Below are 18,820 nucleotides of genomic sequence, written 5' to 3' on the forward strand. Positions count from 1 at the left end.
TGAGATAGTATCGTGAGGGAATAAATTTAAAATGCCTGAAAAACACTTTAAGTATTAAAATGCTGACCTAGGCAGAGCAAGCATTACATTATTTTGAATCCCAAAGAGATAAAGGGCTGATGGGAATGAATTATTGTTTTAATTATGTAAAACATGGTCTGCCTACTTTCTTTGTCTGGATATTTGCCTGTTAACTTGTATGTTAAGGTAGCCAATTTCTTCATCTTAATAGTGGTATGTTGAAAAGAAGAAAAAAATAAATAAATTAGCTTTCCTCAATGAGCTAGCAAGCATAATCTTATATACAATAAACCATCACCCTAGCAGTCAGAAGGACTGTTTTCTCACTTGGGTTCAGCATCTACTCACCTAAGTACCATTTAATTCACTGTTTTCATAAGATCTAAATAGTATGAATTTCTTTGTTTGAAGAGTACATTAAATACAAGGTTATTTCATGTTATCAGTAATATCCAAAGTCATGATATCTGTCTTGGCATAAACTGAGATATTTGAAAACCATATATTTTGAAAATCATTTTTTTGATCATATACTGATATCGTTTGCTATTCCATAGGTAGTTGTAATTTATATCTGTAACACTCATTCTCTCAGATTGCTTTCTTAAATATATCTCTTTAATAATATGTTTTACTAAGTTTGATATTATGCAATCTTAGTCACTTTCTTCTGTCTGGGCCTACTCATTGGTGGCCTCACAGTGGACATGTCTATTGCCTGCCATCCCTACCATATTCTTCATAATCCTCCATTCAAGTGTCTAGATTGTAATCAAGGTTATATTATTTGTCATTAAGATGTCACTGAGTGTGAGTTCCACTCTTGCAGCTTTGCTAGTTCCCATTAGTCACGTCAGAGAACAGAAATACAACTGGAGAAATCCCCAAAGATGACCAAAATCCAGATGATGCATGATTGATATAGCAAACTTCAGTACTGATCCAAACACTGGGCTTTTCCAACTATAAATGTTCATGTAAAATCCAAAATGTTAAACATCCACAGAATATAGTTTTTTTGTTTCTATTATCCATAATCAGAGATAATGTTACAGAAGGTGTAGGGCAGAGGGAGAACCCCAGAGAATAAGGACCACATTTGTCTTCTTCACCACTGAAACCTCAGCACCTAGTACACCACCTGGTCCATTGTGGACAATAAATATTGGATTAATAAATGAAGGCAGTGACTAAAAAGACCAACATGTGGTCAGTAGTTCTTTTGGTACCAGTGCCACATGGAGATTGGTGGGGTTTTTCCTTTTTTTTTAGCCATAGTAGCTGCCATTTGTGGAATCTGTTTTCAGCTAGGCTCCATGTTAAGTGGAAGATTTTTGCCCTTCTCCACAAGTTTCCTCATACCAGTGAGATTCAAAGGGCCCTGTTCTACTCCTCCTTCTCCTCCTCCTCCACTGCCACCAACATTACCATCACATACACATACACAGATCATGAAATGCTCCACCTTGCCTATAATAAGCTCATACTACTTTCACAGGACCTAAAAGTAGTATTATCTCAACAAGGTTGAGGAATAGGTGGAACCTGGTAAGCGGTCATGGTTTCTGAATAGTAAAGATTGTGAAATGATCACAAACTTTTTCTTACCCCGTGAACTAAAACAATATGTTTCTGGTGCTGTAGTGTGGGCACAGGAGCCAGTCATTCTGTTTGGTGGTGTAGACTGTGAAGTTACTAAAATATTTATTTCTCTCTCCCCCCATCCCCACTAACCTTGCAGCTCACTCTGGTGATGAAGTTGCTCGTTATTTAGATCACCTTTTGGCACACACTGCTGCCCATCCTAAACTAGCCCCTACCTCACAGAAGGGAGGGCTAAATCGGTTCCGAACTGCTGTGCAAACAACCTGCGATTTAATGTCCTTGGTGACCAAGGCCAAGGAGCTGCATGTACAGAGTGAGTAATGCCATGACTCACTGGAGTCAGGAACAGGATGATGTTGAGCCCAGGATGGGAGTGGGTGTTTATTACAGTGTAAGCAGGAACTTTATTTTGTTCACTGCGTTATCCTCAGCATCTCAAACAGCACCTAGAATATATTAGATGCTCAAATATTTGTGAAATTAATAATTGGGTATCCTTTTGCTATAGATAGGGCTTCCCTAGTGGCTCAGATGGTAAAAAATCCACCTGGACAGAGGTGAGCCCAGTTCAGTCACTGGGCCAGGAAGATCCCCTGGAGAAGGGAATGGCTACCCACTCCAGTGTTCTTGCCTGGAGAATTCCATGGACAGCAGAGCTTGACAGGCTATAGTCCATGGGGTTGCAAAGAGTCAGACATGATTGAGTGACCAACACTCAAGTACTTTTTCACTTTTTGCTATAGTATAGTGCTAGGTAGTCTGGTTTATCCAGTTACATAGAAGGAAGAGACAGAATAAGAGGTGTGGAGCATATTCAGTTTTAACATCTAAGTATTAAAATGTGAAAAGAATTTTTTCATCCTTTGGAAAATTTACTAATTGGAAATAATTTTATTTAAAGAGAAAGCATTACAGACTATTACAAGATAGTCTTGCAATGAAAGGGAAATATTCTGCCTTTCTTCCTCAGTAGTGTCTGCAGTGGAGGATGTCTTTTCTAGTACACATTGCCAGAAGTAGTCATAGCTCCTAAGAGTGTTCAGTACCTGTCTGGTAGCTGCATGTGAAGGAACAGAAGGGTTCACTGGCCACACCTAGAGGACCTAAATATTAACATTTCACAGATGACAAGAAAGAGATGCATGCTTTTACTGTCTAAAATTTTATTGACCATTACTAACCAAAAATATTAAACATGATCACTGGAGAATCATTTAACAATTAGAAAAGGGAAAAACTTAGCATATATAGCATTTGTCTATGCTTCCTTGACAAAGGGCTTATGCAAAGACTTCAGCTTTATTAAGTTATACTTCTAGATTGTGAACTAGGAAACTTGAGCTTAATTCCCAGCTCTGCTACTTACTTGCTTAAACAGTTATTTGGGCTCTATATCTCTCTTTCTGTATCTGTAAAATGGCAAAAATGGCAAGAAAATCTCTCCTTAGAGGTTATGGTAAGTATTTCAACAATGAACTGTAAGTAAAAATCTTAAAATATCTCAAAGTTGATCAGCCACTACATTTTTTTTATTTCCTAGATAGGGTCATTCATTTATCTATTCTCAAGGAATTCTAACTGCTAGCTGCCAGATATTCTCCTAGGAGAATCTGGAAAATATAAAATGTAACTGGGTTCTTTCTGTTATATCTGTGTTCTTTTAAAGTATCAGTAATAGCTCCATTGTGGTATTGATTACCTTCATAGGATTTAACATCTTAAATGTCCAGCTGATGCTATAATTCTAGATATTCTATTCAAAATATGTTTATTAATTGATCAAATATCCATTGATTTATCTGACCTTCATGTATCTTTTCTTTGCAATTACCAAGAAAGAGTAAATTTCCCTTTCTTGTTCCATAAGGAACTAATCATATGTAACTTCACTGTTGAGATCAACTGTGCATTTTTATTAATCTCTCAATTATCTAAGCTTTTCCATAAATGTCAACCTCTTGCAGATGTCCATATGTATCTTCCTACAAAGATATTTCAGGCTTCCCGGCCTTCACTCAACTTACTTGATTCATCTCATCCCCAACAAGAGGACCAGGTAAATTTACACAGGAGATATTTCTATCACCTTTTTTGCAGAACTACCATTCTTACAGAAAATGATAGAACTAGCCATTATGGTTTCTGCTAGTAACTAGCAGTAAGGAAAATGCCACCGTGGTGAAGATATATGTCCTTTTTGGTTCACTTTTTAAATGGTAAGTATTTCTAGTCAGAGTTAAGAAAACTAGATTGCTATAGCATACATTCTGAAGGTGTCATTGTTTTTGCTTTACTTTTTGTCAAAATTTAGGGAACTCTTATGGGAAAGTTTTAGAGGTGAAAAGATCAACACTCTAGGGCATTACTTAAGGTAAGCACTTGTGGAATTTTTGTTTGTTTGTTTGTCTTTTCTCAAACTAAAGGTTCCCTCTGTTCGTGTAGAAATACATCTTCCTAGAGACCAGTCTGGGGAAGTGGACTTCAAAGCACTGGTTTTACAGTTAAAAGAGACCTCCAGCTTACAAGAGCAAGCTGATATCCTCTACATGCTATATACTATGAAGTAAGTTGTGGAAATTATCAATCTACTTTCATGTTTGTGTAGAAAGGAATTATAGTATAGTAAATACAGCGCAGCTTTGGAGTCTCACTGATGCAGATTTGAGTAGTTTTGCAACCTACTTGCTGTATAACTTCAAAGTCTCAATTGTCCTCATTTTTGAAATTTAGATTATACATACCTCATAGAATTGTTATGAAGATTAAAACAAAATAAAATATCTACAGTCTCTAATACAATGCCTGGTCCATAGTAAGTCACTAATCACATAAGCCTCCATTATTTAAGAAAAAAAATCTACAGGTAAATAAATTTGTAAGTAAGAAGTAAGAATATGGAGGCTTACAGGAAAATGAAACTAGCATTAGTGAGTGTTTGCTATGTGTCAGGCACCCTCTGCGAATTACATCTTATCTAGGTACCTCTAACTCAGTATGCCCAAATTGAACTCCTTTCTCCTGTCCTCCCAGAACTCCCAACAAAATAACCTGTTCTTCCTCATTTATTCATGTTGTTGACACCCTGAAGAGGGAGGATTGACCCCCACCCTCCCCTAATTTGGTTTGGATATCGAGACTGATGATGCCACACACATACCAGAAGGGTGTGAAATGTTTATTACCTACATAATGAAACTTTCTGGGGACAGAGGAACAGGCTGTCAAGTTGGCCCTTATAAAGCAAGAATGAGGCTGGATTTGGAATTTTATTTTGATACGGAGGTGAGACTTGGATGAGGGTTTGTTCTCAATGGCACCAAAGAGATAACACTCAGATTTTCTTATCAACTTGCCCAGATGGAGGCTGGAAAGGAAAGGGAAGTTGTACAATTTGAAAGCAGTCAACAGTCGAACATCAAAAATGGATTCACTTCTATGACTCGATTCTATGAGTCAATTCTCCATCTCTGTTGTTGGACCTAACACTTACCTAATCATCAAGTCTTCTCCCCATATCCAGTTAATCATCAAGTCTGTCCAGTTTTATCTCTAAATATCTATCTTCTGCATCTCTACTGTTGCTGTCTTCATTCAGGCCTTTGTCTTTCCCTAGGACTGTTGCTACAGCTTCCTAACAACTTTCTGCTTCGATCTAGTTCTCTTCCAACCCATCCTTAACAGAGGAGGGAGAGTAACTTTGATGCTAGAAATGCTGAAACTTACACAAAAGTAGAGAGAATAGTGTGATGAATACTTTTAGACCTATCTCCTATCCTGAACAACTATAAACACATGATTAATCTTGTTCCATCTATATTCTCATTCTCTCTTCCGGGATTATTTTGAAGAGGATAGCAAACATTTTATCATTTTATCCCTAAGTCAGTTCAATTCAGTCACTCAGTCTTGTCTGACTCTTTGTGACACCATGGACTGCAGCACGCCAGGATTTCCTGTCATAGCCTACTCAAACTCATGTCCATTGAGTCAATGATGCCATCCAACCATCTAATCCTCTGTCGTCCCCTTCTCCTCCCACCTTCAATCTTTCCCAGCATCAGGGTCTTCCTAATGAGTCAGTTCTTCACATCAGGTGGCCAAAGTATTGGAGTTTCAGCTTTAGCATCAGTTCTTCCAATGAATATTCAGGACTGCTTTCCTTTAGGATGGACTGGTTGGATCTCCTTGCTGTCCAAGGGACTCTCAACAGGCTTCTCCAACACCACAGTTCAAAAGCATCAATTCTTTGGTGCTCAGCTCTCTTTATAGTCCAACTCTCACATCCATACATGACTACTGGAAAAATCATAGCTTTGACTAGATGGACCTTTGTTGGCAAAGTAATGTCTCTGCTTTTGAATATGCTGTCTAGGTTGGTCAGAACTTTCCTTCCAAGGAGCAAGCGTCTTTTAATTTCATGGCTGCAATCACCATCTGCAGTGATTTTGGAGCCCCAAAAAATAAAGTCTCTCGCTGTTTCCATTGTTTCCCCATCTATTTGCCATGAAGTGATGGGACCAGATGCCATGATCTTCGTTTTCTGAATGTTGAGCTTTAAGCCAACTTTTTCACTGTCCTCTTTCACTTTCATCAAGAGGCTCTTTAGTTCTTCTTCACTTTCTGCCATAAGGGTAGTGTCATCTGCATATCTGAGGTTATTGATATTTCTCCCACCAATCTTGATTCCAGCTTGTGCTTCCTCCAGCCCAGCATTTTTCATGATGTACTCTGCATAGAAGTTAAATAAGCAGGGTGACAAAATACAGCCTTGGTGTACTCTGTTCCTGATTTTTTATCCCTAAATATTTCAGTATTATTTCTAAAAAATGTGAACGTGAAAGTCACTCAGTCGTGTCTGTTTGTGACCCCATGGACTATACAGTCGTTGGAATTCTCCAGGCCAGAATACTGGAGTGGGTAGCCTTTAAGAATCTCTTTAAATGTAACCACAGTGAAATTGCTGGTTCTAGACAAAATAGAGTAAATGCATTTCTCTCTGTTCCTCCTGCTAAGTACAGAAGGACATTATTTATAAAACAAATGTACAAGATGTTGAAAGGTAGAGAGAAAAAGGCACATTGGCTAAGGACCTCAAGATTGAAGAGTGACAGGGTAGTAACATCCCCAGGTTTTCTTTGTTTCCTCATTGGGTGCTGGAGAAGCCATCAGCCTAAAAAGGATGACCAGTGGGCACAGACAACAAAAACCCTAAGGAAAACCCATTTTTCCCAGACAAAGGACCAGAGAAAAGGCACCCTAGCAAGACAGACATCTTTGAGACAATACCACTTTAATCCACCCAAGCCCCAGAGAAAAATCTGTGGTGCTACTCCTGTCAACAAAGTCTGAATGGGAAGCTCAAACTTCTGCTCCACCTTCCCCACTGCCAGGGAGTGTCAAAGAAGGCTAGGTAAGGATCTGGGACTTTCAGCCTCTCTAGTTGATAATGAAGTGCCCTTGATCTGTCTGACTCCAGTGCCTATGCTGTTTCCATCAGATTATAGTGTTTAATGAGTAAACAAGGAAGCTGAAAAGCCCATCAGCACCAAAGTTGAATTTTTACATACCCAATTTTATTAAAAATAGCCCAAACATATTTTAAACCATTTAGGGCCTATCTGCTTTGCATCCTCCTCAAAATTCATCCTGTATCTGCTAACAAGAGATAAACCCTGGGCCATGAGTATCCCAAACCACTGCTGCATTCAGAGCTTTCTAACCTAGCAACTCCTCGTGGTGCTACTAAGGTATATACCTAGACATGTAACCCCCTCCTCTCTTTCCTGGGAGTTTCCTTGCCCTCCTCCTGTTGTGGATGGTAGAACTTACGCCTTACATAAGCCTCCTGACAGTCTGATGCTGTGAGGGACTACCCCTTTCATACAAGCTATCCATGTACCAACTGTTAAAACTTGTTATATGCTACTATCAGAAAAACACATGAGAATTATTACTTTGATACCTTTGTTCCTTTCTTTTTCCTTTAAGGTAAGGCACTCTGTTCACAAAGTATCAGCTGAGTACTTATGTGCCAGGCACAACACTAAATGCAGAGGAGTGAAAAGATAGAGAAAGTGAAAAGAGATAAGGGGTAAGGACAGAATGACTGTAGCTTGAATGAAAACTGATGATTCAGCAGGGTAGTTGGGCTGGGCAAACAAAGACTTGAAAAACTCCTGCTTTCCTGTTAGGTCAGATGATCCATGGTTGACTGTCAACTTTTCTGCTGCCAACACATGAATTTTCTTCATCTAATCTGGTATATACTAACTTTACCATAATATCTGATTGAAACTTGTAATCTTCCTAAAACTAGGTGATATCAAACCTTTTGAGTAGATTGTGTATGATGTACTGTGTGGCTTTTAATACACTTGGAATTCTGCCCAATATCCCTTTGTGAATTTGAGTAGAAACTGGGAGGTGGGGTCTCCTATGGCTATTAACTAGTATTCCTTCTGTGAATTGTCTGTTCATAAACTTTGCTTTCTATTGCGTTATTTATATTTTTCTTATTGATAGCATATATTAGTATTTTCTTTGCTATACTTGTTGCAGATATATTGTCCAAATAATTTGCTTTTTAACTTTGTTCATATGCCTTTCTCTGTGCAAAAATTTCATTTTATATAGTCAAATCTACATCAGTATTTTCTTTTTTGGTTTCTGGATTTCTTGTCATACATGGGGAGAATCTCCTTCCAAGAATTTTTAAAAATTTAAGTTCTTGATCCACTTGGAATTTATTTTTATATATCTTCTTACTCAACATGTCTAAAGTCAAATTCACTGTCTTTACCAGAAATATACTGCTGTCTGGCTTTTCATGGTATTATCGTTGCTTCAGTCACCCAGATGTGAAATTGTGTCATCATCTTCAAGTCTTTCTCACCCCCTGCCTCTCCCTACATGACCACAACTATAGTTGGGAATCAGTGATCAAACCTATATCCTCTATACTATAACTTTCAACCTTTATCTACCATTGCTCCCCCATCAGAGTGTGAATTCTCCCACCAAAACAGCCCATTGCTTATCATATCCAAAGTCTGTACATGACTACTTTCAGACCTTGGTTCATGTTTTTTCCTCTGTTTGGCCTACTCTTCTTTACCACATCCCATCTCTCCTTGTTGGAATTCTAGCCATATATCAAGGCCTGAATTATCTGTCACCTCCATGAAACTTTCTCTGATCTCTAGAAATAAAAAGAATCTTCCCTGATTGTGAGATATCACAACACTTATTTTCATATTACTTATTTTCATTCTGACCATTACAAACTTAGAGAGAAAACTTGTAAAGATAATACAAAAAAAGAATTTCTGGATATCCATCACTCAGATCCCTCAGATGTTCACACTGAGCTTTAATATTTCTCTATCTCTGTCTTTCTCTCTCTCTCCCTCCCTCCTTTCATCCTTCCCTGTCTTCTTCATCATCATCTCATCATTGTCACCACCACACACATATTTTTCCTGAACCATTGACAGTAAGTGCAAACACGATCCCTCTCTATCCCCAAATATTAATATTTCAGTGAGTATTTCCTAAAGACTAGGGATTCACTTATATAAGCACAGTACAGTTGCCAAAATCAGAAAATTAATGTTAAGATAATACCACTATCTAATGTACAGCTTTGTTGGTTGTCCAACAAATATCTAAGATTTGTTGGCTGTCCTAATAATGTCTTTATAGCAAAAGAAAATCTAAATGATGAATTTCATTTAGTTCTCACATGTCCCCTGTCTCCTTTAATGTGGAACAGTTCCTAAGTCTATCTTTAATGTTATTGACTTTTTAAAATTTAAAACAATGTAGATTTATTATCTTAGTCCCAGAGGTCAGAAGACTAACAGTTATCCTTCCAGTTAAAATAAATTTTTTCAAAAAGAATCTTGAGTTGGGGGAGATTATCCTGGTTGATCAAGGTGGGCCTGATATAATCGTAAGGGTCCTTATAAGAGAGGAGTTGATATGATGGTGGAAGCAGAGAAGAAAGAAAAGATGATATGGCTTTGTTAACATTTTTAAAGGATACAGATAATTTATTTTGCCGAATATCCCTAAAGTTTGGTTTATCTGATGTTTCTTCATAATTAAATTTAGGTTATACATTTTAGGCAAGAATACTACTGAAGTGGGTCTTCCTAGGTGGCTCAGTGGTAAAGAATCCACTTGCCAATGCAGGAGACACAGGAGACGTGCGTATATCATTTACAATAATCTTCTATTTAGTAGACAGACTTTTTCTTGACAGTTTCTGTCTCTGTGCAAAACTTTTACTTTGAGGTAGTCTTATTTGCTTATTTATCCACACTTGAATAGGAGATGGCAACAGGGGAAGGGATGGTGGGATGAATTGGGAGATTGGGGTTGATATATATACACTACTATGTATAAAAGATATAACTATTGAGAACCTAATGTATAGCTCAGGAAACTCTACTCAGTGCTCTGTGGTGACCTAAATGGGAAGGAAATCCAGAAGACAGGAGATATATATATATATATATATATATATATATATATATATGTATGAAGTGAAGTGGAGTGAAGTCGCTCAGTCGTGTCCAACTCTTTGTGACCCCATGGACTGTAGCCTACCAGGCTCCTCTGTCCATGGGATTTTCCAGGCAATAGTCCTGGAGTAGATTGCCATTTCCTTCTCCAGGGGATCTTCCCAACCTAGGGATCGAACCCAGGTCTCCCGCATTGTAGACAGACGCTTTACCGTCTGAGCCACCAGGGAAGTCTATATATATATATACACATACACATATAGCTGATTCACTTTGCTGTACAGCAAAAACTAACACAACATTGAAAAGCAACTATTCTCTAATAAAAAGGGGGTTCAGGATTGGGAACTCATGTATACCCGTGGCGGATTCATGTTGATGTATGGCAAAACCAATACAGTATTGTAAAGTAAAATAAAGTAAAATTTTAAAAAAATTGCTAAAACCAGTGTCAAAAGAGCATACTGCCTATGTTTTCTTCTAGAATTTTTATGGTTTCATGTCTTACATTTAAGTCTTTAATCCATTTTGAGTTTACTTTTGTATATGGTATAGGAAAGTAATACAGTTTGATTCTCTTGCATGTATTAGTAGCTGTCCAGTTTTCCCAACACCATTTGTTTAAAGAGACTGTATTTTCCCATTGTATATTCTTATCTCCTTTGTTGAACATTTATTGATTATTATAAGTGTGAATTTATTTCTGGGGTCTCTACTCTGTTCCATTGGTCTGTGTGTCTCCTTTTGTGCCAGTACCATACTTCTTTGAAGAGTATAGCTTTATAGTATAGTTCAAAGACAGGGAGCATGATTCCTCCAGCTTTTTCTTTTTAAAATTATTTTGGCCATTCAGTGTCTTTAGTATTTCCATACAAATTTTAGGATTATTTGTCCTAGTTCTGTGAAAAATGCCATTGGTATTTTGATAAGGATTGCATTGAATCTATAGATTGCCTTGGGTAGTATGGTGACATTGGCAATATTAATTCTTTCAATCCATGAACACAGTATATCTTTTCATTTGTTTTTGTCACCTTCAATTTCTTTCATCAGTGTCTTATAGTTTTCCAAGTACAGGTCTTTTATCTCCTTACTTAGATTTATTATTATTTTATTCTTTTGATATGATTTTAAATGAGATTGATCTTAATTTCTCTTTCTGATACTTTATTGTCAGTTTGTAGAAATGCAGTAGATTTATGTATATTAATTTTGTATCCTGCAACTTTACTGAATTCATCGATGAGTTCTAGTAGTTTTTTAGTGGAATTCTTTATATATTAGAGAACTGGCCTATGAATTGGAAATATTTTTTCTCAGTTTGTAATTTGTTCTATGACTTTTCTTATAGTGGTTTTTGCAATGAGTTTTTGGTATTTATATAAATATATATTTATGTGTGATATATAAATGTATCAATCTTTCTTTTATGGTTTCTGGTATAAAGTACACAGTTTAAAAGTCCTCTTGCTTCTAAAATAATAAAGTAGTTCTCCCCTATCTCTTTTAGTACTTTAACATTTAAATTTGATACATTTGGAATTTTGGTGTACAGTGCAAAGCATGGATTCAACTTTTTCCCCAGTGGCTACTTGTCTTAACATCATTTAATAAATAATCTACCTTTTATCATATATTAAATTCCCAATTTTATAACACTTTATATATCTTTTATGGTATTTTACAGTTGACTTACATTATATAAAATTTTACAGCAATAATGTATATGATGTATATCTTTTAAAACTAAGCAAATTTTTTCTTCTTCATTACTTCCCTAAGTGCACCATACTTTCTGAACTTGTAATAGTTAAATTATATCTTTGACTTTAATTTCAGCTACCTTGAAGCCCACTGAGAGGGTAAAAGAATGCATTTTGTCAAAACACAACTGAAACTAAGACTTATTCTTATCTAGATATTTGGCTTTCAGTACTGACTATTAAAATAGTTTTTTAATAAGAATTCACAGTAAATAACTTTCATTTCCTAATGAGAGAGACCTATCAAAAACAGGTACACTCATTATAACACAAATGAAAGATTGTTGCCTGTAGCTTTATTTATAATTAATGTAGACCTCCCTTTAACATTTCAGAGGACCTGACTGGGACACTGGATTGTATGATGAAGGGAGCATGACAGTCAGAGAGCTGCTTACTGAGCTATATGGCAAAGTTGGAGAAATTCGTCACTGGGGCCTGATCAGATACATCTCTGGAATCTTAAGGAAGAAGGTAGAAGCACTCGATGAGGTACTATCAATTCTTAAATTTATATCAAATCTAAATGGAGGTGCTTTTTTAAAAAATTGTTTCTGAAGTTTTTTAAGGAAATCACCACAGCATCTAATCATTTGAACTGTTGTTTTTCCCACATAAAATTTCTGATATCAGTTAACCTTTCTTTTATGAGTGTCAAATATTTAATACCAAAGCATATAAACTGTAGACGTATAGAGGTGTTAAAATCTATAAATATCATAAATCTTAAGAAGGAATTTACACTAGACTAAAAGATCCTACCTCTTAGGAAATAAAAATACCTTCATAGAAATCTCTCTTTTCTGATGTCCATGGCATTTCCTAAGAAAAAGACTGATGTGTCATTAAATTAAGGGGGGAGCAAAGGTTTCTAGACTGTAAAGAGGAATTTTCATGGAAATCTGAGGTATTCTGTGAAGGGTAATACTGTTACACTGTTTATTTGTAGGCCTGCACAGACCTTCTCTCCCATCAGAAACATTTGACAGTGGGACTCCCTCCAGAACCTCGAGAGAAGACCATATCTGCGTTAGTATGGTTTTGTTTGGATTTGATCAAGCTTCTCTGAAATTTTAAGGAGCTGTGAGGACTGGCCACAATTCTGTTGCCCTAATCTACAAATGGATGATAATGTCCTATGTGTGTGACTTTCTATCAGGGACTCTCGATGTGAGAATGCTTGTAGTGATATTTCTGTGCTGTGCTTAGTTGTATCCAACTCTTTGTGACTCCATGAACTGGAGCCCGCCAGACTCCTCTGCCCATGGGATTCTCCAGGCAAGAATACTGGAGTGGGTTGCCATTTCCTTCTCCAAGGGATCTTCCCGACCCAGGGATCGAACCCACATATCCCACATTGCAAGCAGATTCTTTACCATCTGAGCCACCAGGAAGCAGTGATAGGACATGAGTAAATGAAAGAGAAAACTCACAGGGAGTAGTACTCAAATGTATTTTGCTCTTTTGGAGGTTTTTTGTTTGTTTTTACCTATTGACTTTCCCCAAACTTTCCTTCAAAAAATCAACAAACAAGGCAACTGGAATTACCCCACACAAACACACAAAATGAGCTATTCTATAGATTTCATTTCAGACCTCTCTCCTATGCTTATAGATGGCTATTTTTTCCTTATGTCTCTTCACATTTCTCTCTGTCCAAATTTCTCACTTATAAAAGACACCAGTCATAGTAGATTAGGGCCCACTCAATGACCTCACTTTAGCTTACCTCTTTATAGAGTCACTTTATAGACCCCATCTCCAAACAAGGTTACACTCTGAGGTCCTAGAAGTTAGGATTTCAACATAGGAACTTGGAACACAATTCAGTCCATAACACCTTACTCCTGCCAAGCAGAACCTTTTATTACAAATTAGATCAATTCTGTGACTACTGTGGGTAATCCAAAAGAAGATGACATCCCCCATGCCCCCAGAGTGCTTAGTATCAACAGGAGAGTCAGAAATGTGGGAGGGAGCATGTGTGCATATATATATATATATATATATATATATATATATATATATATATATATATATATATATAATGGACCTATAAAAATTAGTATAAGACTATAAAGTATTATTGTAAAGCAATAAAATGGCTTCCAAAAGGCACAGCTTAAATTTAGTTTGTTACTTTCCAGCCATAATAGTTACTTATCAAATGTTAAGAATTAACCATGAAAACCTGGTCTGGATGGACATCATGGGGTGAGTTTTAAGTACAGTTGTGAGGGAGAAAGGCAATCCAGGCTTAGAGAGGAGGGAGCAGAGCTCTGCTGAGTTCATACAGGCCAGAGTGCTTTGGGGAGGCAGTAAACTTTGAAAACTGAAAGAAACAAAATGATACCAGTAATGATGAGATGTTGAGACACTGACTTGGACTTAGGAGGAGCTTTTTCATTTTCTCAATATATTTAGATTAAGTAGTTGCAGAATTTTGTCTTTATTCACTGTCTTCTTCCTTAGACCTCTGCCCTATGAAGTACTCACTCAACTGATAGATGAAGCCAGTGAAGGGGATATGAGCATTTCAATTCTTACACAGGTGAGCAGAATTATAAAGCCTAATCTGATGACTGATATTTAAAAATTTGTTTTCAGTTGATCTGGCAATTTCTGAAGACTGCAAAATAGGCCTTGTGAGATCCATGGTATAATTTTTGTCTGTATTCATTCCATGCACAGGAAATAATGGTGTATCTAGCCATGTATATGCGAACTCAGCCTGGCCTCTTTGCTGAAATGTTTCGACTTCGAATTGGTCTGATCATACAAGTTATGGCAACAGAACTGGCCCACTCCCTTCGATGCTCAGGTATTCAATTAAGTAACTGAAGCAGAATTCACTTTTATTAGAGGTCTGTTAAGTTTTGAATCAGGAGAGAAAGGAAGCTAAAAGATTTCTATCAGTAGCTCTGATCCTGAATATAGCAGTATTGTTCCCATGTTTGTCTCTATGCAAGTCAAGGGATTGCTATAACAAGTTTATATATCAGTTTTCAATTTTAAAATTCCATCTTTTTTGTAGCTCTTCACTCCAAATTACCTTCCTACTAACTCCTAGAATGATCCAGGGCATGTGAAAAGTGAAAGTGTTAGCTGCTCAGTCATGTCCAACTCTTGGCAACCCCGTGGACTACAGCTCACCAGGCTCCTCTGTCCATGGAATTCTCCAGGCAAGAATATTGGAGTAGGCTGCCATTTCCTTCTCTAGGGGATCTTCCCAACCCAGTGGTTGAACCTGGGTCTTCTGCATACATCAAACTAAGTATGACAGACTGGGTTTGATTCTGATTCAGGCATGCCACCTCTGGCTGTCAGATTGAGTCACCACATCAGTTTGATTATAGTGCCAGTATTGTGTCTAGTTACCATCAGGATCAAATAAAGGAAGGCAATATTTCTGTTAATATTTATCTGACAAAACCTTTTGATATTAGCTAAAGGTATATTTGGCAAGGTGGTAGTTTTAGAAAAATAAATGGGGCCTTTGGAAGCTGTAGCACAGAATTATGGGGGGACCCCATGGCATGACTTTCATATTTGTTTGATTTCAACAAGAATGACAAAATAATAGAGATAGGGATTGCATACAAAAATAAAACCATAGTTGTAAAACTCAATGTTAAACATTGTTTCAATTAAATTTCCCCAAAAGGCTTTTAATTGCACTGTTAGCAAGTAGCTAAATTTATTGATTTGAATCCAACCTAAATTACATGATATAATGTATATTTAAATAACCATTTAGAGAAATAAAGCTAATGATTATTCTGTACCTACCATATGCCAGACACTACTTTTATACATTATCTCATTTAATTCTTACAACAACCCAATGGTGAAGGTATTTTTAATCTCACTTTTACTGAAAAAGAAATTGAAACTCAACAAACTATTGGATATAAGATAGGCTCAAGGATGTATTGTGTAACATGGGAACATAGCCTATAATTTTGTAATAACTGTAAATGGAAAGTAACCTTTAAAATAAAATTTTATATAAAACTAATTATCAGTTTTTAAAAAAAAATGAAACTCAGGTTAATTACTTGCCCAAAGTTGCATAACTTTGAGTCCAAGTCTGCCTTATTGTAAATGATTTCCAGTTCAGCACATTATTATAGATTACATTGGGCTTTTCCAGGTGCCGCTAGTGGTAAAGAACCTGCCTGTCAATGCAGGAGATGAAAGAGACATGGGTTTGAACCCTGGGTCAGGAAGATCCCCTGAGGGAGGGCATGGCAATCTACTCCAATATTCTTGCTGGAGAATCCCATGGACAGAAGAACCTGGCAGGCTACAGTCCATAGGGTCGCAAAGAGTCAGTCTCATACACACACACACACACACACACACACACATATATCAAGGGATGTTTTATGAGTCTGATTATTCAATAATTAACCTCAAGAGGGATAAAATCCCCAAACATTCTTTACTTTTTCTTAATTGCCCATTACAGAATTTTTTTCTTGTGGATTCCCCAAGCCATGGCTATTCATTTCTTCTAGGATAAAGTCATGGTCCCTGGGTCTGATATCCAAGACCCTCAATAGTTTGACCTCTGCCTCCTACTTCAACAGTGCTTCCCATTTTATCAGTCCTCGTCCTTGGAGATTGATGTCTCCTCTGATTTCCAAAGCATTTATTATCTATACCTTTCATTTGACACTTAGTATAGCCATGTCATGTTTTATTGTTGTTTATCTTGTTCACATGTCTGGTCTTTCCCACACATTGCTACTTGGTCACCCTCTCAAGGCAAGCATTATGTCATACCTGTTTGTCCTAACATTGCTTAAAATCATGACCTAGATGTAGTAAACTCATAAGTGTCTGATGTTGATAAACAAATTCAAGTTATCTTCTCAATATTCTTCATAATTTCATGGATTCATATCTATTCTCTTTTTAAATCCCCATATTTCCAGACTGAGAAGTTTTGATTATTTTAGCCCATCTTCATATACACATCCATTACTTTCTCCAACTGGTTTCCAGTTTGATTTTTCTTATCTTTCATTCTTCCCACTTTCAAATAAAGATTCTACTGAGTATACCCTACTGATGTGGAAGAGGACTGAAGAAGTCAAGAACCTGGTTAATCCATAAACTGGATAATCTGTCCTTAAATTATTAAGAATCTATTGCAGTATGCATGCCTAGGCAATATGGTGCTGGAAATGTATTTCATAATTCTGTTCTTCCAATCAAGTGACTCAGAAATTCTAAGCAAGAAAAGAAACAGAAAAAGTGGGGTGGGAATGGAAGGCCAATTAGAAATACCTCTGTCCTAACATTTCTGCTGACTAGCTGAGGAAGCCACAGATGGCCTGATGAATCTCAGTCCTTCAGCCATGAAGAACCTCTTGCATCACATACTCAGTGGCAAGGAGTTTGGAGTGGAACGAAGTGGTAAGGTTGAATAACTGCATTTCTATTTTACAGTACTTATTTTAAATATTTCGTTGATTTTAAAATGCTGTTCTTTTATCAGAGAAACTTTTCCTCCAAATAAATAGAACCCCTATATATGGAAGAGTTTAAACCAAAGCTCTCTTCTGGAACAAGATTTGGAAACCACTGTGTGTCTTTTTTTCCCCCTTAAATTAAGTATATTACTATCATATTTTGTTTTGGACTGTCTTATATATTCCTTTACATTAAGTCTCTAGCACAAATAGCAAGCTATATCATCTAAAACTTTCTTGTATTCCAATTGACAATAATTCAGTAGCATTTATGGTGATGTGTATGTGTGTGTAGCTGCTATAATACATTGGATGTATCCTTTCACCTGTAAATTCAAATACATTTGGGTTCTATCACAAATTAACCTTATACCTGCACTTGGTGGTTTGGCGGTGGTATTTGATATCAAGTCTGGTCCCATCACTTCATAGGAAATAGATGGGGAAACAGTGGAAACAGTGTCAGACTTTATTTGGGGGAGGCTCCAAAATCACTGCAGATGGTGACTGCAGCCATGAAATTAAGACGCTTACTCCTTGGAAGGAAAGTTATGACCAACCTAGATAGCATATTCAAAAGCAGAGACATTACTTTACCAACAAAGGTCCGTCTAGTCAAGGCTATGGTTTTTCCAGTAGTCATGTATGGATGTGAGAGTTGGACTGTGAAGAAAGCCAAGCGCCGAAGAATTGATGCTTTTGAACTGTGGTGTTGGAGAAGACTCTTGAGAGTCCCTTGGACTGCAAGGAGATCCAACCAGTCCATTCTGAAGGAGATCAGCCCTGGGTGTTCTTTGGAAAGAATGATGCTAAAGCTGAAACTCCAGTACTTTGGCCACCTCATGTGAAGAGTTGCCTCATTGGAAAAGACTCTGATGCTGGGAGGGATTGGGGGCAGGAGGAGAAGGGGACAACAGAGGATAAGATGGCTGGATGGCATCACCGACTCAATGAACGTGGGTTTGGGTGAACTCTGGGAGTTGGTGATGGACAGGGAGACCTGGCGTGCTGCAGTTCATGGGATCGCAAGGAGTCGGACACGACTGAGCGACTGAACTGAACTGAACTGAACTGAACCTAAAACATCAGAGCAAATGAAAAGAGTCATCTCCCATGCTTAACTTTCAGAGTTAGAATAAATAAATATATAATATCAGACGGATAGCTTAGAGTGGTAAGAGAACATTATAAAGCAGTATTCCTCAAGCCTTACTGTTCACAAGAATTACCTGGGTATCTTGCTAAACTGCAGACTTTGATTCAATAGGTCTACAGTTGGGCCTAAAATTGTAGCAAGCTTCTAGGTGATGGCAATGCTGCAGGTCTCTGGACCGCACTTTGAATAGAAACGTTATAGCTGTTGAGTTTTTCATTATTATTAACATAAAAGGAGGTCATACATCTGAGTCTTTTAAAAGTGGTGGAG

General features: G+C 37.2%; 1 protein-coding gene across 2 annotated transcripts in view; it reads left to right on the plus strand.

Annotated features, from left to right (window-relative positions):
• PHKA1 (phosphorylase kinase regulatory subunit alpha 1) overlaps positions 1–18,820 on the plus strand; it is a 173,072-nt gene that overhangs the window by 126,309 nt on the left and 27,943 nt on the right. For both annotated transcript variants that reach the window (XM_052663860.1, XM_052663862.1), the window contains exons 19-26: positions 1,763–1,939; positions 3,591–3,682; positions 4,050–4,189; positions 12,250–12,406; positions 12,864–12,943; positions 14,387–14,465; positions 14,606–14,735; positions 17,237–17,338. In XM_052663860.1, the coding sequence (XP_052519820.1) occupies positions 1,763–1,939; positions 3,591–3,682; positions 4,050–4,189; positions 12,250–12,406; positions 12,864–12,943; positions 14,387–14,465; positions 14,606–14,735; positions 17,237–17,338 (957 nt within the window). The remainder of the gene's footprint in view (positions 1–1,762; positions 1,940–3,590; positions 3,683–4,049; positions 4,190–12,249; positions 12,407–12,863; positions 12,944–14,386; positions 14,466–14,605; positions 14,736–17,236; positions 17,339–18,820) is intronic.

Source organism: Budorcas taxicolor, chromosome X, assembly GCF_023091745.1.
Source record: "Budorcas taxicolor isolate Tak-1 chromosome X, Takin1.1, whole genome shotgun sequence".
NCBI classification, from domain to species: domain Eukaryota; kingdom Metazoa; phylum Chordata; class Mammalia; order Artiodactyla; family Bovidae; genus Budorcas; species Budorcas taxicolor.